The sequence below is a fragment of the Neopsephotus bourkii genome, unplaced genomic scaffold, assembly GCF_033783945.1.
Source record: "Neopsephotus bourkii isolate Nb327-2 ecotype Australia unplaced genomic scaffold, CSIRO-AGI_Nbou_v1 NB_962, whole genome shotgun sequence".
NCBI lineage: Eukaryota > Metazoa > Chordata > Aves > Psittaciformes > Psittacidae > Neopsephotus > Neopsephotus bourkii.
In genome coordinates this window covers 4,159,386-4,183,857 of record NW_026901456.1, presented here as the reverse complement: position 1 = coordinate 4,183,857, position 24,472 = coordinate 4,159,386, and the positions used below count along the sequence as shown (strand labels likewise).

At 41.8% G+C, this 24,472-nt stretch overlaps 1 protein-coding gene across 1 annotated transcript in view; it reads right to left on the bottom strand.

The window, feature by feature from the left end:
* Nucleotides 1-655: 655 nt before the first annotated feature.
* The window catches only part of MRPS6 (mitochondrial ribosomal protein S6), a 46,794-nt gene continuing 22,977 nt past the window's right edge, over nucleotides 656-24,472 (bottom strand). Inside the window, exons 3-4 of the mRNA XM_061359353.1 lie at nucleotides 12,784-12,923; nucleotides 656-1,039 (exon numbers count right to left, since the gene is read on the bottom strand). Of these exons, the coding sequence (XP_061215337.1) occupies nucleotides 862-1,039; nucleotides 12,784-12,923 (318 nt within the window). The 3' untranslated portion in view covers nucleotides 656-861. The remainder of the gene's footprint in view (nucleotides 1,040-12,783; nucleotides 12,924-24,472) is intronic.

Sequence of the window (24,472 nt, the reverse complement as noted above, 5' to 3'; positions counted from 1 at the left end):
AGTGCATTCCTCCAGTAGCATGGGGGAAATACAGACATACGCTGGAAACTACTGAACTTTTCTGAGGCCTGCAGGAGCTTGTCCTATGCCATCTTCCACGTGCATTGCTTTTTTTCTCTGCGTTCATAAGAGCAGAAGAAAGACAAAATATGCATTAAGACCTTCACCTGGATGTTTTCCTCAGTTTGAAGTGTCCACCTGGGTCTAGCTGCTGGTAAAACAAAGCATCCGTCATTCTTCTGTTCATATACAAGTACAGCCGTTCTCTAACCTGTCACTTGGAAGCTCCTGGCCTTTTCTATGATTTTTTTAACTGCACTTTGAGCAGAGTTATTACCTTAAAGAAAGCAGTACGAAACATGTCTTTCGGCAGCGTAACTTATTTTTTCTTGTACATTTTCTGCTTTAAAGAAAAATGAGTCCGTTTATTTTTAATCACATTTTTATTAACTTTTTCCAAAAAGAAGCACAAAAGCCCCCTCCTATGTTGCTATATTTACACTGTAGATTTCTTAATCTCTTATGTAAATATACATATTCTGCAGTAATCTGTCTGTGAAAAAAGAATGCTATTTTTAGCATTCTGGTGATGGACAAATCTTCATTATCAATGTAATGCTCTAAGAAAAGAAAATCAATTTTCAGAGTTGTCAAATATCCAGATAAGCATACAGATCAAATCTATTCAAACTATTCTAAACAAAAAGAAACCTCAAGTATTACAATAGATTTAGTGTACTGTGTCACACACATAACATGGCCAAAAATGATTATTTATAATGGACATCAGTTAACACAATTGTTTTCCAAAACAGGAGCAAAACATTTTTTAAAGGTTTCAAACACACTATTTTGAGTATTTCACTTCTTGCCAAGTAGTTTATCGTTATAGTCGACTGGGATTATGCCACTGCATTCTTCTGTCTTTGATAGAGGATGCCTTATGAAAGCACGTCTAATTACATCAATATCACGTCCTAAATGATCCATCATGGTCGTTACAATCGTAGGTGGGGCCTCTAAGTCTATCAAAAAATACCTGCAATGAGAAACACACACACAATGTAAAAAAACTAACTGTACTGCAACAACTTTAAGTCATGTAACTGTTCTGTGGGAGTTCTTGAATAAAATGTTTTTGCTTACGTTTTGGTACCAGAATTGTTAGAATAAAACCTCAGTATTATCTTGATTTCAAATAAGAAAAATTCAATTGAAGCAGGCTCAGCCTGAGCTCTTCTTTGTTGTACAGCACTGCCTACCGAAGGAGATTAAAGAGAACTTACTCTTCTTGCACCTATTACATTCATTTCCACCTCTTAATGTGAACGGTCTTTCAGAGAAGTGAGGTGACACATTTACTTCAGTTACAACATGCATCCTCCTTCTTCGAATTCATGACATTGTTTCTTTGGGGAACAGATGCCAGCGCAAACCATCTCAAGCTTACACACACACAGGCACATTTCTTCCTTAAAAGTTCTGCTTCGGAGCTGAATGGAAATTACAAAAAATAAAGGGGCAAAGGAAACACACAGAGATGGATTTACCCCAAATCAGGTACATCTTTGATGGGAACATGGCTTAAAGTTTTAATCTGAGGGTAGGAGCTGAAGCTCTGTACTCCGCTTGCACAGCTGGGACTTGCCCTGCCGAACCTGGTGGGACTGAGAAGGTCTTACTTCCACACATGCACAGCATGTATAAAACGCAGTGTTTCAGGTAAGTGCTTCCTGCCCACCACAAAGCTGTCTTTGACATCTACAAAGAAAAAGCCAACCACCTACCTACAGGAAAGAACATTGCTCCCCATTAATATTTTAGGTCACTGAGGTTACCACTGCAATGAAGCTCCTTTCCTGAAGAGCTGCACTTTCTTCCTGAGCTCAACTATAACTTTGGCAGGGGCTTTCAAAACTCCAGTATACCCAAACAAGCAAAGCAGTCTACTGCAATTCAGGAGTCCCATTTCAGACAAGGGACACAACTGAAAGCTGCATACTAACTTAATCTCAGATATGCAAATTCAGATCCCATCTTTTAATGTGAGATACACCTTAAATTCATTAGCAACATAAAGTCTACTATTCCTGCAATTTATGAGCGACCTAGTGACAGCCATCATACTAATGTGAAAAAATGAGTGAGCCATGTCACTGGCCATCCATCCTTCCTTGAAATGCTGTGTATGAACTAGTAGCACTGTCAACAGAGCTGTAACACATTTGACTGCATTGGCATGGCACTAACTACCAAAAAGACACTACAACTGCCTCAGAAATCCAGGTGAAGAGAACTAACCCCTCGTTTCCAAGACTATCAGTGATTTAAAGGTTAAATGTACAGCACAGAACTTGCCACCTAGCTATTTCATTTTCATCTTTACACATCTTCTTATGAAAGTTTCCCTTTCCTCCTAGTCCACTCAAGCACACGTCCCCATGAAGCATCAATCTAACCTGAAAGCGATATCCCTTAACTGAAGTTGTATTACCCAAGCAAGATCAAGCATCCCACTTTGATTTAACAATTGTACCTAACAGAAAGGACTTGTTCTGCAAGAGGTATGGATTCTTACTAAGCCAGCAACAGTCCATAAAGGTAATGCTGGAGGGTAAGTTCCCAAGACCAGAAGCTGAACTGGGACTCTGAACAGGAAATACAAGAGATGGGGCACGAACAATGAATTTGGCCATGTTCTTTATGCTGCATGGAGTTCATTTTCATCCAACTAAAAGTGCTACATCAAAAACATTACACACAACAGACCCATTGGGCCAGAAATTACTCAAGCAACACATGCTGGATGACTGCACAGGGGTGGAATCTACCTATGGAAAACATGATGAAGATGCTTTTCTTCTTAGGCAGACACAGAATCACAGAATGGTTTGGGTTAGAAGCAACCTTAAAGCTCATCCAGTTTCAACTCCCTGCCAAGGTCAGGGACACCTTCCACTACACCAGGTTGCTCAAAGCCCCATGCAGCCTGGCCATGGACACCGCCAGGGATGAGGCAGCCACAGCTTCTCTGGACAACCTGTGCCAGTGCCTCACCACCCTCACAGTGAAGAGTTTCTTCCTAATACCTAGTCTAAATCTACACCTAGTCCTGAACCTCTTACACAGGCATCTGCATTAACAGCCACAATTCATCTCTGAAGCCTTTTTCAGAAAGGCCAGGCTGAAGCACTGAATTCTTGTACTTGAGAGGTCTGATAGCAAAAAAATCTCTCTGCAGCCCACACTGGGGCAACGAATGCTCCAGAACAGACGCCCAGCCAGTGTGGACTGCAGCCTAGCATCTCTGAAGCCAAGGGACCAGTGCCAGGTCATGTCAGCAAAGGTGCTGCTCCTCTTACTGCAGAAAGGCTACTGAAAGCTGCCGGAATAGTTTGCCTCAGGATGAATTTGGAGGAACTCTGGTGGGCTCAGTCCTCCACACAAATCCTCACAGGCTTCAACGAGGAAAAGGATTTGGCTTAATATATTTGGTAAACCAAACCTACTGTTTGGTTTACCAAACAGCTTACTGTTTTCTCATCTCCAGAATTAAGAGATGCCACATGGTTAAAAGTTTAGGGAGAAAAAACAATTTTTAAGCTTGGACAATTCATTAGAAATACGGCACAGCAACATCTGAGGGATGCACACCCCTTAAAAAGGGAAAGTCATTTTCTGTTAAAGCCATTAAAAGCCACTGGTAAATTTAACAGATGACACTTCACTCTTCTCCTTGGGAAGAAGCCTTCCCGATCCTCTCACAGTTACAACTAACAGGAAGGAGGATGGGGGAGAGAAATTTAGCTAGTGATCCTCAACCACTTTCATGCCCCCTTCCCTTAGCAGAAGCATTCATTCGGATTGCAATCTGTGCCCTCTGCCGCACCATTTTATCCCTCAGTTCCTCAAGAACTTCATTTCATTTCTGCTTGCAAGTCGGGCGCTGCTTTTCACTGCGAGCCTAAAACGGCAATAGGGTTTTTTTTCTTCCAAAGGCTGCTTTGCAACTTTGTGCTTTCTCTCACGTTAGCAAATGGTGGAAATTTCCACTGACGCACTGTTGATAACTGAAGGAGAAGGGGGGGATGGGAGGATGAGCTGTTACAGCATATCTTTATGACTCCTCGCAGAATAGGTATTTTATCTGAGGGTACAGAACTGCAGTAATTGGGGACAATGTGAGTTTTTAAAAACAACCACCACTCTTCAATGTTAACAAGCAATGATTGCCTTCGTGTGCCAAAAAACAGAGAAGGAAAAGAGGGCCAGCGTAGCAAATGTTATTTCTTCATTAAAGAAGGAGAAGAAACTGATGGCTGCAAAAGCAATAACCAAACACAATTGACAATGCAAGCCCTGAGGGGATCTGGAACCTCTCCCCCCCCCCCCCCAAATATACACATTTAAATTGGCTGTCACGAGGCCATGGAGGTTTTTTAACCCACCCTCAATGAGGCTTGCAGCAACCTTCATTTCAAGCAGTGATCTATGACCCAATACACAATGCCGTAGCTACTGTTTGTGTAATAAACAAAACCAAATCCCAGTAAGACTTACAGATAGGGAAAAATACAGGAATGCGGGAGGGAAACCACCTCATTCCTGCAAGCAAAAATGCAAAAGCATTTAGATTCTCTAAGAGTTAGCCAAGTCATCAGCAGAGAAATACAGGAAAATTCCACTGATTGACTATGAGACCACAGTTATTTTTGTCATCCTGCTCAACTGCAAATAGAAGGATGATTTAAATACAGGAGAGCCAAGTGAAACATTAAAACAATGCATTAAATGAAAAAAAAATATTAACATGATATATGATCTCAAATAAAGGAGGACACGTCTTTGTATAGGAGAGAGAAGGAGAAATGAGGAAAAAGATGCCAGGTTTCATTTATCCTTTTTAGCATATCCAAGCCAGAAACTGAACCCTGAGAAGTAAGGATACTCAAATATTTTGCTTTCAAATGGACAGTCTACGACTTCAAAGAACTCTGAAAAGCACCTGGATTACGACTCAATTTGAAATCCTCCTAGAGTATGTCTCTGTCAACCTGGGAAGCAGGGGGAAAAGCACACATACGGTGGACTTGGAGGAGCGTGTGTGGTCCTATGGTTGTGCCCAAAACACATCTGTATGCTTCAATTTCTCCTTTACACAGTGGCAGTAAGCGTAAGCTTAAGCTTAAGTGGCAGTAAGCGTAAGCTTCCCCAGTGGGGAGGTAGAAGATACAAGAAGATACTGATGAACAGGTAGAGGTGAAGCATTGAACAGTAAACCAGGAAACTGCCTGGAGGAAAACGAGCCACAGCACTCTTGTGAAAGCTGCTGGACATTCATTCTCAGAAGGCAATCCTACATAAATGGATTTTTCTTGCTCCCTGAAAGATCACTTCATCCTTAGGACCACTGTGTTGCTCTGAAGAGAGGTAGTTCACTTTTCCCCTCAACTCTTGTGGTAGCTACCCTTCCTCAGCAGAGCAGGAAGGCAAGTTCATGCTCAGAAAGATCATCATTTTGCAGCTGGGAGGGCTAGTGCATGTGTTACTTTCAGCTTTTAGAAAATGCATACAGACTAGTTGGAAGTCCTTTGAAAATCACAAGGACAGCAAAGGAGAAGGATCTGATCAAAACCAAAAGCTGGTGCCTTAGAAACTAGACTGTGTCACAGCAATTACGCAACCCGTAATGAGCAAGTACTTCGGGGGAAAAATACATTTTACAATCCACAGCCTTCAGAAATTTCATTTGCCAAATTCTATACATAGATGACTGTTATTAAGCTAATTAAATAAGAGAAAGGCATTTTGCAGCATTGCAAGGAAAACAAATACTGTTACACTGCAAAAGAGAAAGCAGCCTGACCTATTCTGTGTACCTGAAAAGTCACGTTCACTGGGGCATTTGAAAAGTTGTTATGAGCGGGACTGAAGTTACACAGCAAATATTAATTCTGCTCATGTCACTTCTGTGCCTTCAGTATAATTTACAGCTTAAAAAAAAAAACCAACCCAAAATGGTGACTGGTTCCCATTCCACCAAGCCCACAATTTGAGACTGGTCATCACATTTAATCAACGTGCTTACACAAGGATGCTAACAGAATTCAGTGCATTGGAAAATGATACTGGCACCTCAACAGCACAAATTATTGTGCAACACCATTCCTTCTCTAAAGTACCAAAACTGCAAGCTGCGTTCCCACAGGTAAGGTGAAGGGGAAAAAGGAAAAAAGACGCTTCAGGGCTCTGATACTTGAGGCACATCCACACTTACATGTATGTGCATGTGGGCAACAGCTCCTGAAGGAAAAGTAATGATTCAACTCATCAATGAAGAAAGCCCCATCTAGTGGAAGAAGACCATCAATTTAGCAGAAAGTACTACAAACGTGCATAATACTCAAATATTCAAACTATTTTTGTTCTCATCCAAGTGCATTACAGACCCAGAAGTCCTTTTTATTGAAACAGATCAGGATATTCTAAAATCTGAATAGAAACAACACAGGTTGTGCATTAGCTATAAATTTAGTTTGGTGTTATTAAGAAAGGAAAGCTTTGCAGCGCCTTTAATCTGTTTTTCTTTCCTCCTCTTTGGTTTTCAGCAGCCATGGAAATCATCACGAGAGTCTAACCTGAGTGGAGCTGAACATGCCTGTACATTTATCTGCGGGAAGAAGTCCCTTATGCAATAGTTTGTATTTTACTAGTGGGTGGGAAGATGAGGAGAGTTGTTGAAACTTGTAAACACTCGAGGGAATACTTGTGACAGGTAACTATTATTTTACTCTTACAAAGTAAATAAAATCAAATCCAGACCACGTGGGTTATTGAAAGACACTTCAGCATCTTTTGTCTCCATGCTATTGGGCCACAAGCTGCTTGTTTAAAAATAAGTTGCATGAATACAGTAGCTCAGCTACTTTATGGAATAAGAAGTTTGAACTTGTAACATAATTTACATAGATATGTTTCCACAGTATTCAGATGTCTTAACACAACGCTCAACTGCTAAAATACTCCTGTTGTAATTAGCTATTCCTTGTGTATTAAACCACTGAGGCACCAAGAAATTAGTTGTGCCCCCTCTCCTGAGACTGCACTTTGGCAAAGCAATGTTATGTTACATACTACATAATGGCAAAACACAAGATGCTGTCACAGGAGGACCAACTGCTTTAGACCCTGAACCACCTAGAGAAGGTGGGGGAAGACCAGGACAGTCTCAAGGCCTTCCTCATCATAGTAGAAGGGAAGCTGGTACTGAAGTTCAGTGCTCCCAGCTCCTGGGGAGCAATTGTAGCACTGCAAGACCTGGAAGCCAAGTTAAGACCACGCTGCATTTTTGGGAAAGGACCTCTTTGCCTTTGCATTTTCCCCTATGACACAAGTCCACAGCACAACTAAAGTTGCAACCTGCATTTTCTGACTCCTGATCCCATTAGATGCTATCTATCACTGTATATCCGGTGCTCCCCAGTGGCCACTGGCCATCACCAGGATCCCTGCACACCTCCTACAGAAAATGCCCCATGCACAAGCTCCCAAAATACGATTTGTCAAGAACAAAAGACCCAAGTTTGCTATTTCAGAGAACAAGTGGGCTGATGAGATAACTGGGAGTGAACAGCAAAACAAAAAGATTAAGAGACAAATAACAAAAGAAAATTTCCATCCTTTCAAAATCAAATTTGAAAGGAGAAAAAAAACACAAGGCAATGAAAAACTGGCAAATAGAACATGGAAACTGTTATGAATAATCAGAATTACAGTTTAGCTGGAGAACTCACAAAGTAAGTGAAATAATAAAAACATGGAGAGAAAGGTCTAAAACCATCACTGCATTACAGGTAGATGTAATAGGGGAAAGCACGCACATATAAAAAAACAAAGTAGAAGGGAAAGGCCACAGTGCTCTATTGCTTTACAAAACCGTACTTAATCTGAGCACTGCCCAGGCTGATGTATATCAGCCTTTCTACAGGAGAGATAACAAAAATAACAATGGAAGCAACATTTGCGGGAAGGGTTGAATAAAATCACTTACAACAAATCTGTAGGGCATAGCAAGATTCTCAGTGCTCAAAACGCAGTTACCCCTGGCTCCTTTCTTCTCCCCAAAGCTTGTCAAAGCTCCTTCCAGTTTAATAGACTCCTGGTCTGCAAAATGTTTGAGTCATTACCTTTCCAAAGGAGTGTCTGAACCTTACTTTTTTGAAGAACCGTTTTGTGGCCACCCTTGTATCATCTCCCCTAAAGTAAAAATATCCTACATACCAACCATGTCCCCCAAACCACCCTCTTTATCTGATGCCCTGAAGCATGAAGTGTCACAAGCGTATGATTAAGGCATAGCCTGGCAAGGCCAAAGAAAACAGGTATGCCGCAAAGTGCAAACCCACAGACTGGGCTACTGAGATCTATCATTTTACAACCAGTTGCAATGTTCTCCACTTTGGTACTGACCAAATATGCGCAGTGGCTCTGCAACGTCATCACCCAGCCCTAATCTGGACCCTTTATTTGAAAGCTGCTTTGAGGGATTCGGTGCTTCTGTGTTGTCTTAAACAGCAAACAAACCCAGAGTTTAACATTCCTTGAATACAAACACTAGTACACACCTTATTTAAATCAGTTGACTTTTGGTTGTTCCAGAAACAAGCACCTCCCAGTGAAGGTAATACAGTATTTAAAAAAAGAAATGCATCGTGTTACAAGCAATTTAAAAACAACTCATTAAAAATGATAAACAAGTAGTGGCGAGTGAAGGAAAGAGTTGGCACAAACGTAAAAGCCCGTTAGGCAATAAGGTTGGTAATCCTTACTTACATTCTCACACTCTTTTCTTCAGAAAGACAGTGCCCATGCACAAGTTACTCAGGCTCAGTGCTTCAACTAACATTACATACCTAGCACACACTGGAACCGATGTGTCCTTGTCACCTTATCGATTAATAAAACGTGACAAGTATTTGTTACAAGTTTGTGAGATGTTACTAGAATCACTCTTACATCTATCGAAATGAAATATGAATGTTCTGCAATCCCGTAAGCATGAATTAGCAGCTAATTCAACTTCAGTTTAATATCAGTAAGCCAGCTATTTAAAAGTTTGATTCCTCAGACATATGCACACAGCTCCTGAAACACACGACTTTCATAATTACTTAAATGCAAAAGCTGTCAATACTAGGTCTCAAAAAAAAAAAAGAAAAGAAAAGAAAAAAAAGTGTTTTCTGTCAAAAGAGATGCATTGAAAAGAAAGACCTAAATCTGCTTTAATATACCCTCAAATGCACACTCGCCACCTGTTCAGTGCATATAATTTCCCAAGAAGAAACAAGTCAATTATACATATGATGTGAGGTCTTCAAAGCTGCCTGGGAGAGCAACACTCTTCATTCCAGTGACAGCTGTGGGCCACAGTCCCCTATGGCAAGCTTTGAAAAATCTCAGCTTTACAGATCAATTGGCAGCAAGATTCTCATTCTTTGTAAAGCCTCCTGGATATTCTTTAATTTGTAACATGCCTGTAATGCAGTATATCTGAGACAGATGATGCTGAAGCACTACAGACTCATAGGGGAAGCAGCACTTTATTAAGGAGACAGCAATCCTCCCTATTGACTTATGAGTATGTACTTTCCAGTTTAACTCTTCACTGTTCACCAAAACCCGCACCAGAACCAGACGAAGTCCAGCAGTAGCTTTGCTGCGCACATTGCACTTGCGTGTCCTTTCACTGGCACTCAGTTTTACAATATGCTGTATATAAAGACTTGAACTGCAGCTAAAAACTGAATTAACTAAATGAAGAAATGCCCTTCTCCTGGGAGAAAGAGTGACTGCTTGGCACAGCTGACCTGTGAATAGCTGGTGCTGCCCTACTGGTGACCCCTAATCTGAGGTTAAGAGACAGTCTGGGAGTTTTACAAGGGAGCAAAGCTATGCTGGTGAGGAAGGCTGCTTTGCTCTTTGTTTTGTTTTTCATTCAAACACCCCACCCAGGTGGGGGGATTCTGTGCCATCCTGCCTGAGTGATAGGAAGACTTTGTGGAGCCGTCACTAGGACAGGAGCTCTCTCTAAGAGGCATGCTATTCAGCTGTGACCTATGAATATTGTATGGCACTGATTTTCATACAACTTGTTGCTACGAATATTGAGTTTCATTGATTTCCATATAATTCACTAGACAAGAGGTCCAACGAAGCAACAGATTCAGCATCCATCCTAAGTGTTCAACCGTCTACATATTATTGGAAAATAAGTTCTGCTAAGAATCACACCACTTCAAAAAGGCAAACAGAAATATTAAAAGCTTTGAAAGATTCAACACTCTCCACCCCAGACACACAGCATCATTTGCACTCCCACAGAAGTCCTTTAAGGTACTTCAGAAAAAGCCCAGACTAAGGAAAAGGTGACACACTCTCTACCACTTACTACACCCCTCTACACTGCCTTGCTAAGAAAGGGAACACAGAATTAAAAGTTGTCTGTGAAGGAGAAAATACCTCAGGATTTCCCAGTACATATGGGTGTAACTCAGCTTAGTGAGGCTTCCTGAAAAGCCTTTTTTTTTTTTTTAAACACTGTCCTCTTAAAAAGAATTACTACTTTTTACAGATGCTGTAAAGTTTACCTGGATGATTTTATAAGGTGGATCGAGAACTGACTTTTCCTATTCCTAGATTATGTTTAATATCCCGACTAACTTACTCTCCAGACCATACAAAATATTGGATGCTATACCAGGAATCCACCATACCTGTACACTGAACTGTCATCTCCCCAGCAATAGCTACACAATACAATTCTCCCACATTGCCAGGTACTGAAACTGCCTGCTGGTAATATCCCACATCCCCCTGAATTCGAGTTCTAACACGAAGAAACTTTTTCCTGTAGTAACAACTTCTCTCAATCACTTCTCTTGTTCAAGAAGCCAAGCAATTTAGGGGAGGGAACTGTCACGTTCAAATCCAGAGCAAGCAGAATGACTGCTAAATATTTAGAGACGCTTAAACTGGGAGGTGGGAGAGGAAGAGCAATGGCAACATTAATCTGGTGGCTTTCTGCCCGTATTTCAAGACATGATAGCAATTATTTGCTGGTAAACCCTTGCCTCATTCAGAACACAGAATTTGTCTGCTCTGCAGACTCTGCAAAGAGGGTTATAGTCTACAGGTTGTCCTGCTTATTAAGTAGGTGATCTGCTACATTAAGTGAGTTAAGCTAGTTTACATGTCTGAAAATGCCCTGGAGAAATGGCTTCTATTCATCTCTGCTACATAGTTCCTGTGATGCTGGTTATTGCCTTCTCCTGAACCGGTTTCCCTGTTGAAGAGCCCAAGACCTGACCTGCATTAGGCACTGCCACCCAAGCCAAGTGGACATCCAAAACTGATGAAATGCTAGAGTGTCAAATACTCTAGGGAAACAAAATAATCTAGAAGCTAAAACCTGCAACTTCAGCGTCCAAACTCAGTGGAACTTAAGCCTTCTGCCTTAGCTCCCCACCTATAGGACAGTAACACCGGCTCCTTGTTCTGTGGAAGCCATCGGAAAAGACCAGTGGTTATAAGAGGTTTCTACTCCAACAGAAGGATGAGGTAATTAGTAACTCTGTCTTGAGATGAGGTTTTGATTAGCTCCTGTGTGTAGGCAACAAGACTTCATCCTAAAATGCAAAACTGGCAGCATGAAGCCATGTTTTGAAGGACAACATGGAGCAGGAGTACAAAACAGTCACGACCACAATGCCATTGCTTTCACTTAAGCAATAGGCACACGGTGGAAATTTCCTCCCCTGCCCTTTCTGTCAGTCTGCTTTAACTGGCAGCTGTCACCACTCCCACTCCACAGGAAAATGAAGAGGTCCTCAGAAGGGGGAGTGAAACCGTGAGTCACCCCCAGGGAGAGGATCAAGGAAGGGCTTCACAAAAAAGTGCACGTCTGGAGTCACCTCACCTTCCCCAGTGCCAAATGCTCCTCAAGGAAGATGGCAGGTAGGCAGGTTGGCCGGACACCCAAGATGAAGCACAGCTGTGTTACACGGATTAGGAGGAGCGCATCACTAATTGTTATTTTGATTACTGCAGGCAGCCCCAGCGCAGTGCGGGTTGCTTAGCAACATTTCTCAGTCCTTGCGAGAGCCAGCATCCCAGAGCCAGCATCCATTTCAGAAGTAGCCTCAAGGAGCAACACACCGGCATAAGCAAGCAGGGAATGTGGTCTGCAGGGGAAGCCTGGCATACGAGATGCCAAATCTCATTTTCATTTGCATTTATTGTACTTGCAATAAACCACACAATCATCTTTAACATCCTCAACTAAAACTGTATGAGAAACACAAGCAAGTCTTACAGGGTGCACGTGGTAATTAACATTTAGTTCAGGAGCATTAGAGAAAAAGAATCAATCCTGCCAATTACCAACTGGCAGATTAAGTACTACTTGTATCGGTAAACACGCCTGACTAGCTTGGAAAATAGTTACGTAAAAATGACATAAACCAACACTGTGTACTTGGGGAAAGTAGCTTTGAAGGCCTGGACTCAGGCTACTTGTAACATGACGACTAAACACTAACAATAAAGACACAAAATACTTGAAGCAGAACACACACACGCAGAAACCACCACACACCACTGCACCGAGATCACAGGCATTACAGGCATACTCCCAAAAAGCACAAGGAAGACCAAACAATGAGAGTTATTTATGTATATTTTAAAAGAGCACTTAAAGGGCTTTTAGGAAAAAGGCATTGTGCATACCCTCCTCTTCTGTGGCGCTCCATGTGCTTGGTGATTTTGTAAGGTAGAGACCTTTCTCCCAGGTTTTCTAGGTTCCTCACAACGGCTCCTCTCTCCATAAGAGCCTCAACAGTGCGCTTCAGCACAGCTGCAGTCTCAGGCTTTAAAAGAAAAAAGAAAGTGGGAAATGTACATAAATCTGATTATTCTTATTATGTGATTAAAAGGACACCTATACTTGCATGGCACAGCGCTGGAAAAGATCATTCCATAACCTGGGAGGGCAAAGTGGAAGCAGAAGACGACGTCCTCCTTAGGAAGAAAGCCTTTAAGAACAAACAGACAATACTTCCGTGAATTATGGCAATGGGAAAGTTTCCAACAATTCAAAGTTTCCCAACAACAACAGGAAAAATGAAATAGTTAATGGATTTAACTTACCTGGTATCACTTTGGCTGCCACTGGCACATGGTGTAAGTAAATATATGTGGCAAAGACCAGTTATGCATTGGCAACAGTTTTAAGGCCCCTGGACCATCTATGCTCACTGTTCACCACAACTGTAGTGAACATTGTGGAGGGAATACTAACCCGTGGCTTGCTACAGAGACAACAGTTAGCACCATATTCATTTCATGTTGTCCTTTCAACTGCACGTGTGTAATAGATATTTGGACCCATTGCTAAATCATTGCACATCTCATTACTTTTACCTAGCTGACATCCAAGCCTTTTTAAGACTTAAGGAGCTGACGTGTAGTAATTAGTCTAACACACAGAGATTTCACTCCTTAGAAAAACAAGTTTGAGGGACAGGCAGCCAAAAAACAGTAGGTAAAACAGATGCAATGTTTTTTTGCTGTGTGTCAGGGCTCTTTAGAGCGCTGAATCATTTTGGTAATGACACTCAACAATATCTATAAAAATGTTAATAAAGTAAGAATTAGAATGTTTTGAAGACAACAGCAAACTTACACACTCTCAGCAACAAGAAGTATTTTAAGAAACAGATCTCCTACAGAAAAAGGATGCTAAACAGATGTCCAGCTAAACACAAACCAAACTGCATGGCCTTCTTCTGTGTTCCTTGCAACATTTCGTATTAAGATACATTCCCAAGTGTACTTGGCCAGCAAGATGGCAACAGCTGTAAAGGGAAAAGTAATTTAAGAGCTGATTTTTCAGCTTTACTCAGATTTTATTTTGTTAAATCACACCACCATAATAATTTCACTTCCCTTCTCAGCCACAAGAAAACTTGTGTGACCCTTCAATCACCTTATACATAGGATGACTGAAAGTTAAGTTTCCTAATTCTCAGGTAGAGATCTACAACTTGACTAAAAAAGGGTTATTTAATGTCCAGATCCCATAATGGAAATCGCTGGAAAAAGATGATAACAGAATCTCGAAACATGCAGTGCAGCCAGTGTTCCGGCATGTGAAAGTTCTCTTTCATTTTTTTGAGGATACAATAGGATATGAAAGAGCTTTTAAATGTAGAACAGAGATGTTCAACATACGAGTCTCTGCAAATGCTGACTGCTCTTTGAAAGATCTGAAGTACAGAGAGACTGAAACCTTTTCTTGTTTCCATGGGCTAACTGCCCTGCGGCACTCGAGTCAATCATGGGATCACGCCTACTGCTCCTCACTATCAATCAGAAAATTTATTCCCCTCTAGCTGCATAAACTGTGTGGAAAATAAGTTTCCCAAAAAGAGACTAAGCAGTTACAAGGTCAGCAAAAACGCCTAGGCCTTTTTTCCAACATATGTTTAGATTGTGTTATAAAGCTATTACAGAGGCCAGACAAATACGTTTACACATCAAGAAATGTTGCTACCTGCCACCATTCTTCAATGCATTAAAACTATTGTTTCTCACTACAGACAAATACTAAAGGTATATCTTGTCACAGCATGAAAAGTTAGGATAAAGGGATTACAGAAATCATATTTTAGTTCAAACTCGGGAATAACGCTAGTTTTCAATTGACCTAGGATCACTGCCTCCATTACCACTTATTAGATTTTCAAATACCTTTCATGCTTAGCACATCCTTTCCCAAAACATCTGCAGAACTAATTGGGTATTCTTACAACTCTTTTTGGCCTCTTGCCACAAAGGAAGACATTCCCACAGATGTTACAGGAGTCTCAATTTCTGAGATTTCCAAAACTCATTCAAGCTCAGCTGGAACAAAACCGGTGTGTGCAAAACGTACAAAGGAGACTGATACAGATGGACAGTCACATTGCAACCATACAGCCTTTTGCTAGAAAAACAGTGTAAAACCAATTCTGTAAACCCATGCGGGCACTCACATGCCAATGCTCCAGCTGACGATGCCGACCAAATTAATACTTCCTTTTCTCCCTTTAAATCTCTCCTCTCAAATACTTCTGCATACTAGATGCAAATAATAGAAAGTATTCAATCAAAAAAAGGATTTCTTCAAGGACTGAATCCTTAGTCTTCTCTGTACCCTCATACTTTGCAATACTTTTCATCCTCTAGTATGTCTGACAATGACCACCAGGCAGTCATATACAGTCCCCAATCTCTCTATAAACCAAAGCAGAAGGTCAAGCAAATACTGTTAGAGAAGAACTGGGAAGCAGCAGCTATGGTCTGTTACTCCCTCCGTACTTTGAGCAGTACTCAAGGAGTGGGAAGTTGGCTGAGCAGTGATATCTGTTCGCTGAGCCGACAAGACTGAAGATGAGGGAAAGAATGGAGAAAAGCCAACTCTGGAGACCAAGTAGTGTCTTGATAATAATGCCAGCAACCAGGAGAGAGCATAAAATAAAATCTCTTACTCTGAGAGTCACACCCACATGTTGTTTTGCTATATTGGAAAATGTTCTTTCAAACTTTTGATATTGGAGAAACATCAGTAACAGCCAGAGAAATGGAGCAGCTCCACCTTACTTGACCATGTCCTCAACACTTGGCAACACAAATGCCAAAACACAGGTGGAGAGAGGGAAGCAGAGGCTCTTTTCTTAAGACTTTCTCCATTTCTACCCATGCTCCTTATGGCTGTTTTAGCTTGACTTGCATGGCACAAGGGCGAGAGGTGATGGCCCAAACTATAGAGTGGTTTTATGTTGGTTCCATCAATGCAGGATCTCAAACCTTTATAAATCAAGAGCTACTGGTAAGACCCCCTCAATCTTTTTAAAGCAGCAGCTTCACACAGACAAGGCAAATACTAGGGTAACAGAGCTGCTGGTGATATCCGTTGTTTAATCCTGTAAGAACCATTACAGAAATCTGGTTTCAAGAAAGAAAAGGGAAAGAACAACTGAGTTTGTGAAGCAGACACTGAGGCAAGCATTACTAACTAGAAGGTTTTCCCTTTAAAACAAGAATCTGACAACAACCATTAGGATTTTACTTACATAGTAAGGGAAAAGAGCAATTTTAGAGGGAAAGGGCAGCTAACCTAAGAGCTCTGATACTTGTGCACTGCAGCACACCTGTAGTGCATCCATCCCCAGACTTGAAAATACACTCCTGGAAAGCAGTAGGATCTGCCATTTCTCTCCCACTGTGGCTGTTGTGTGCAGTTAGGTTACAGAAGCCTCCATGGGGCTCACAATTATCACAGGAGAAATTTGTCAGGTCAATGAATAAAAATACCATTGACTGCTGTTACTTGTCTCCCACTGGCATACAAAATGCTGATCCATAAACAGAGCTCTGTCCAAAAGAGGTCTTAATTGATTGAGACCTTAAGACAATCAGCTGTATGTCCAGCAGTGGAGTTGCCTGACCCATGCTTCTTAACAACCGTGCAGATTTAAGTTAAAGGTTATCGGGTAAACTTACTCCTCTGCATCCCCCATAGCCTCAAATTACACACAAACCTTTTGTCTCTTTTCTACATGCCAACAGATCAGCACATTCCCTGAGTGGCTGCATGTCCAACATGATGTGCAGTTTCTAAACACAACGAAGCCGAAGATCAAGTCCCATGTATTTAAAAGCAAAACAAAAAGAACAAGAAAAGAAAGCCACAGATTTCTACATTAAGGATTGTAAAATATTACGTGTTTTTGCAACCTCCCCACTTGTGGCCATACTTTGAAAATATAAACTAATTGTTGGGTTTGAAAGCTTGTCACTGTAATCCCTCTCATTCTTCCTCTCCAAAAAAGATCATGGTTTATGATAGCTTTCCTAAAGCCATCCAACAAGCTATATATAGGGTAGCCATTGCTAACCATAATATCCACAGACACAGGTTCCTTGGTTTGCCTCAGAGCCAGACCAGTTGAGGACATAGGAAATGGTATTGCCTGGCTCCCAACCCAGGAGCCACAACATTTTTTCCTGAACAGCCAGCACTAATTCCAGTACCACAGATGTGGGAGAGAAAAGGAGAAAATGGAAGCCAGTGCCAGGATATGCATGCCGGAGAGCAGGAAGCGCTAGCAAGAACGCGCAAGGCCTGGTATGTAATTCTAGTGCTGGTTCCCCCTCTTGCGTGCATAGTCAAGCCAGAGCCCTTTCAACTGGCTTCACCCTTAGTGAACTTGGTGAACTTTGCTACTGAACCTGGTTCACTGTCACTCGGCCACAGTTAACTTGTCTTAAAAAGGTACAACCCTATGGACCTGATGGAGTGGTGGAAGGGGAAGGATGTCACTGCACACTGTCCAAGGACTCTTCCCTGGAGTTGTGGAAGGGGAAGGATGTCACTGCACACTGTCCAAGGACTCTTCCCTGGAAAACTGTCCCAGAAGAACTGAAGGAGTGTTGTCTATACACCAAAACTCCTCACTCTTCTACCCCCACATTTTTTAAACTTACAGCTGCCCAGAAAGAATATGTTAACTAGCGTGTCAGCCCTGTATCTGCTGGGCAAAACAATCACAATAGAGGTATGCTACAACACAGACTTTCTGTGTGTCACTGACTTTCTCCATGGATGAGGATCACAGCAGCCACATTTACCGGGTGGCTGCTCTGCCAGGGAGACTCCACACGGCTGCTGCTGATGCCACAGGAACTGCACACATTGAGATAGATCATCAGGCACCTTTCCACCAAAAGTCCTGCTCAGTTTAAAACTCCACTATCCCCATGAAGTTTTACGTATCTCCAAGTGTCACACAAACCAGAGTTGAACACCATGCTCTAAGCACTTCCTCCATACCTCTGGCTCTCCCCCTCTCCTCACCAGTGTTTCAGCTTAGCATAATCACCACCCAACTGAACAGAAAGCTGTTTAGTGCACAGCCTTGTTCAGCACCTCAGACTGTGCAAATGGAAATGGATGGGGTGCATCATCAATTACCACCTACGACCAAAGCCATGAATTCATGGCAATAACCAGGAAGTGCTGCAACACGGCACCAACCATCTCTTTTTTGAGGGGAAGTTGTATACCACTAGCATGAGTAAAAACTATAGCATGATTTTTCAGTCATAGAGAACCCACATGGCACCAACCAGCAAGTGTACTAAAAATGGGCGAACAGAAAGAGTATGCGGACTACTCCAATGGCAAAGTATTTTCTGTTCTACTGGAGGCCAACCAGACAGTAGCTCATCAGCCAGCTTAGAGACAGACCAGAAACATGGCAAGGGCTTGAAATAAAGCTTTTGTAATGTTTATGTCTCCTAAAAAACAGGGAGCCGCTTATCCAATCCTAAAGGGAAGGACAATGCTGTGGCTGGAACTAGAGCCATGTGAAAGGACTGTGAGCCACTGCTCTGCTTTCCATCTCGTTTGCTGGCCAGAGGGACCTCAGGAGAGGACAGAAAATCAGGCAAAGGGTTAAAAAACCCCAGAACTGGCTAAAAAAAAACACATAAATCTTCTCAAGCCACCAAAGCTCCCCCAAAAAAGAGTCTTTAGAGAGAAAGAGAAAAGGAAGCAGACATCAAGTACTCAGCTTTAGGGCTAAGACTGTACTCAGGTTCTTCTGGCCACTTATTCAGTTCAACAGGAAGCATTTAAGGTCAATGGGCACATCTCCTTAAATTAGAAAGAACTCCATCATAATTAGCTGGATTACCCCTTCAATGTAGTAATAGTGGGATAAAATTATGTCTTTTTTTGGTTGTTAAACAGTTACAAAAGGTTGTTCTGACATTATTTACTGAGGTGGAAACCAAAAAATGCAACCTATGCTTAGAAGAAAGCTGCAATTCAAAAGCAGCAAAACTGGGGGGAGGAGGAGAGGGGGAAACCAACTTCTTACTGTCATTTACTACCTAATAAAACACTAGAAACTTATGAGTGAAAATTATTTTTAAAACCCCACACATACATTTGTGAACCAGCCAAGATCAACACTGGCATAAGAAAGAAGAGCTCTGCAATGAGAAACAAGGGGAAGCTGGAAGGAGTCGTACAATTGTCACACCCTGGTTTAGTACACAAAAATACACAGCAAACAGATGAAAAAATAATCAGCATGAACGGACAGCAAAGAAAAAATAAGAGCTAACATTAGTGAGAAGCATAGCCAGGCATACAACACAGCGAGTGGCAAGGCCGTTCTTTATCTGCCCAGAGAACAAACTTGAACTCGTGGTGCAAGATGCAAAGCTGCAATCACTATAAAAGCATAAACAACACAGAACAGCAGTCCTAAGTGAGGTACACCGCTGAAGGATACACTCTATTCAGAAAAGATCAAAACAACGATTAAAGCGGTAGATCAAGCAAGGAAAAGATGTGGGAGCCATGCTGCAGCCCTGCAATAACAGCCTGCAGTGACAGATGAGCGCAATCAGGATGTCCGGAAACCGAGCAACAGAAGCGTGAGGACTCTGGACACCTGCCTGGAAGCTCAGACCCAGACAAGGGTGGGGAGGGATTGGTCTAGGGAAAGCTGGACATGGGACAGTACTAGGCAGGAACAGAGGTTTCTGTAACTACAACAGTAGGATTTTCCCAATATAGAATAAGGAAGAAGTGGGAGAAAGCCAGGTGCTGCTCAATGTGATAACAGTTTTGCTTTTCCATCAAAGACTGATTGAACAAAAAGGCATGATACTATTATAGAAACGGATTTGGCAAATAGCGAGAAAGTTGTAACAGGCAAGTCACCAAAAATAAATTTAAGGAAGAGATCAAAATTGACTCAGTCTGAGTTAAAAATAACACCCCATACTGAAAACACATCTTTAATTAGCTTTTAACTGGGTATAAGCCAAGGAACTAGTAACTTCACCTGATGTGAATATAAAGCCCAGGGACTTGGATGCGGAACCAGCAGCAACTTTTAAAGTCAGAGTGATGCTAGTATCTCTTCTGTTCCAAAATAAACCTTTCTTCAAAGAATCTAAATTCCACAATATAATTTTTTAAGGGAAAAATTTAAACTCAGTGATTTCTTTGATCTTAAAGAAACTGGACTGAAAAATCAAGCAATGCAAGTACTGTATAAATACTATGTTACAGTTAAATTAACTCAGTCTCAACACTGAACTTGGCTGAATTTAACTTAGAGAGTCGATACTCTGAATTTCTAGAAAGAACTCTAGAAGGTGTTCTGTAAATCTGAAGTAAACAGCAACCAAAACCACCTTGATTCAGGGCAATTTCAACCTTTTGTTACTAGAAAAAGTTACTGTAGCAATTGGCCACAACTTCAGAATCGATTAAACACCTTTCTTAAAACCCCACTGAGAAACGTACCCTCTTCATCTCAACCACAACAAATTATAATACCGACTTCAGCTGAAGTCTACTTACCAGGAACTTGCTAAGACCAGGCTTACCAGACACTACAAGTAAGTTGTGTCCCTCTCATGCCCTTTAGATGTGAATTCATGTTATCAGGTTTACTTTATATATTCATTAAGCCTAAAGAATCAAGAGTGGAAAGAAGGGGAAAATAAAAAGAGCATCCTTAGCAAAACACACATGGGGAGTTATTTTCAAACACCTTTTCTCCCCGGCCTTTGAAACACATGCACATACACACTCATACACAATTCCTCTTGTTTCCACCCTTGGCCTGTTTCAGCTGAAACACAGAAGATATGCCACTGAAAAGAACAAAAAGATGGCAATAGGAGCAGGAAAAGGGGAAGGTGAGAGGAAAAGAAGCCTTCTCCAATCTTGTGATACGGAAGCTGGACCCACAGTCCAGAAGCCAGAGCTTCTTTCAGCAACTCAGTACTTCTCACTCCTAAGCCTCTTCCTGAGCACATTGTGAGGGATACATGGTTGCAGTTTGCTAATTCCCAGACAATGAGCTGAGTTCTGACTTCTCCAAATTTCCCTTCATTTGGACTGCAAGTGCCCGGCCTCACAGATCCACCTTCAGAAGACCCTGACATAAGGAAAGGAAAATATAAAGCCTAGACTTAACTGCACAGCCAAGACTAATCAAGATTTGCAGTCATCCTTAGACAAGTTTAAAAGACAAATCCAGTGCCTAACAGTTCTTTTAGACATATTGAAGATTTTTACCACCACAGTGGTTAGAAGTTGCTCTTTCTTCCTCCCCATATTCCAGTATTACAGCTGACTGTTACAGTTCACTGCTTTCTTGAGAAAGCTGGTTATGTATCCTCCAGGTAAGAGGTTTTGTGGTGTAATTTCACATAGTAAGATGTTCACTATGATGTAATTCCTATGAAAACAAACTGTGGATGAAAAATAACACACAACAACAAGTTCAAGTGGCATAAAAGAATTAAGTTGGCACTTAAATTTGGAAGCTTACTTCTCAAGAATGTCACCTATACTATGAAATTTATCAAGACTAATTTTAAGTAAGAATTTTAATTCTCAGTAATATCCCAAATATGTTCTTTCAGTCTCTCCCCTCTAACTCAGCCTTGTTTCCATCTCCGCACTCTGTGTGCATGGCTTTCCCAGTGCTTGGAAGATTTACAGACACTGTCAGAAAGGGCCCAAGAGTGAAGGCTGCCATTTCTAAGGTAAACTGAAGCCCATCAACCCCTTGTCCCAAGCGTTTGACAGGAAAAGGTTGCCTGAACTCAGAGCTCCTCACCCCTTCAGCTGCCTGGCACCTCCATTCAGTAGCTTCTCTGTAAGTCGGGGAAGGAACATGAATCAACACTGTCACACTGCTGTTACTATTTGGTTCCCTGGATGCTGCAGGGACAAAGACAGTGGTATTATCAAGGAGAAGGGCTTTGGTGTGTTGTGAAGGGTATGCATGACTGGAGCTCACAAACAACCCAAGCCATCTCCTTGACACATTATACTGAGCCTGGTACTTTTCCCGCAGAGAATAACTCCTTGTTCAACACAGCACACGTGCACGCAGCTCCAAACCAGCAGAGGTTCTTCCAGTGTGAACTGTTTTGGGCACATTCAGCATTTTTCAAACCAGCTTGTGCACACCTCTGTAGCTGGGGGAAATCTGAGTAGCAGCAAAGGAAAAGGGCACTGCTTGGCTTCCAGAAGACAAACACTGCTTTGAGTCACAGCTGTAAAGGCCAAACACAGTTAATTTTTACATTCTCCAGGTTGGAGGCTTCCAGCCTGGGAGCACAAGCAATCGCCTAAAGTATCTATTGTGGCAGTCAGGTGTCAGGATACATCCCAGCCAAGTCCCAACACTCCAAACACAGGATGTCCCAGCTAGCACCATCCAGACTAATCTAAGCCACTGAAGAGCTCCCTTCAATGAAAAACATCTTCTAAGGACTACACATCTGGTTCTTAACACGTCACTGTTACACACATCATGCTTACTTCTGTAGAATAACAAAGTCAGGCCTAAGAAAAAGCTGACCATGGTTAGCAAGAAACAATTAAAAAATAAATGAATAAAAAAAAAAAAACAACCCCAAACACAAAAAAAAACCACCAAAAAACCCAAACTTTCCAAGGAGTGTGGTGAGAACCACAGCCATGATTTTTAAATCCTCACAGTTTTGCACAAAAGTAACTAACTTTGGCTCCAAACCAAATGAATAGTGTTTAAGATGGAAGTCACACTGGTTTTACCAACTGGTGTGCAGAAGTGAAAGTGAGCCTTGTCAATTTCTTGCTCAAATTCTCCCGTATACTACAGTAGGTATACAGGGATACTCAAAGCTAACTTACAAAACTAGTTTCAAGGTTCAGTATTAAGAAGAGTTGCTAACAAATTCAAGTTACCTCACAACCATGAAGCCAATTCATCACCTTATTCCTGTAAGTCTACAAACACATTAAAAAAAAAGTAAAATCAAAAAAGCAAATTCCTAAACAGAACCCAGTTAAATGTGTTTGCTAGACAGGGAGGAAGAAAGCAGAGAGCTGAAACCTCCTGGCTTGCTCACTTTCCTGGCACAAGAATATGCACAGGGCAAACTGGTACAGCCGCATCCGTGAAGGGAGAATTCACTTGAGAGCCAGCAGGCAGAGAGTACTCATTGCCACCACCTCCTTGGGTTTTTTCAGTGAACCCTCAAGGTAAATGCTGCAGCAGCATTCACTGAACCCACCCACAGCTTGCTGGGCCAGGACTCCACACCCAAAGAAAACATGAATGTCTCAAACATCAGTGAACTGGGGACTGACGGAGTCCTTACTAATACAAATAGAAGCAGCTGGTGACAAAGAGGCTTCTTGAACCTCTTTTAAAAATCAATGAAATGGAAAGCTGCTCACTGACTAATCACCTGATAGACTAATTAGCCAATTAATTAACAGCTAACTAATGAAAGCACAGGAGTCCCATTTCCTCCTGGAAATCGCAAATCCAAACCAAGTCTGCAGGCAGAAAACTGCTTATTTTTCTATCCCAAATCCAAAGTTTCCTCTCCAAAGCCATTTTTTAATCCATTCCTTCAAACAAACAGCAAAGCTTCCACTTTTATTTTACAACACAGCAGCAAACAAAGATAATACCAAGAATAACTTTGATGAGTGCAACATTTCCTCTATAGCTGAAAAGCCGGGTTAAGGTCCTTCTCACCATTTTTGCCAGCATCCCCTACCTAAAAGAACATTTTAATTCCCAATACACAGGTGATTTAACACCAGGCCTGCCACTGGACAATGAATAAGGCATGATGCACACCATGCTTTCCATGGCTGTTGGTTCAGATGTTCTTATGGGGGAACAGGTACAAGGGGGAGAAGGAAGTGGAAGACATGTTCTTTGCTTACAGGTGTCAATGCTTTAATCTTTTCTCAAACAGGAAAAGGTACCCTTCCCTCCCCAAAGGCTAAGCACCAACTACCATTAAGTTCCTCCTACAAGGGAAGAGATAGCACCACACACATTCCCAAAGCATGACTGCTAGCACAGGCTTCTCTGAGGACTTAAGCACCAGGACCAATTTCTAGATCACAGTGAGAAATAAAACACAAGATAGACACTGAGGCATTCAAGCTGGGGCAGCCCCAGAGGGACAGCAAAGTACAACTGGAGGTATTTAAAGACACTCCGCAACTAAGAAGGTGCCTGTCCCACTCAAGGTTGCTCAGGCAGCAGCTAAACAGGGCATTTAAAGAAGGAAGGGGGTAGGGATGAAGGAATAAAAAACTGAATCATAATTTCACACAATACCCAGCAAGGCTGCCCTGTTAAATGAGGCTTCACTCCTATTTTGTTTTGCATGCAGGCTGCTGCTCTCCAGGGTGCTTCAGCTAACCTTGCCCCGTCAGCCTCAGTGTGTAGAAAGATTAGTCCAGCCTACCCCAGTCCCACCTCCCCAGAACATGAGCTGGCCTCAGGCTTTTGCAGCCAAACTCTGCACTCATATTTTGGAT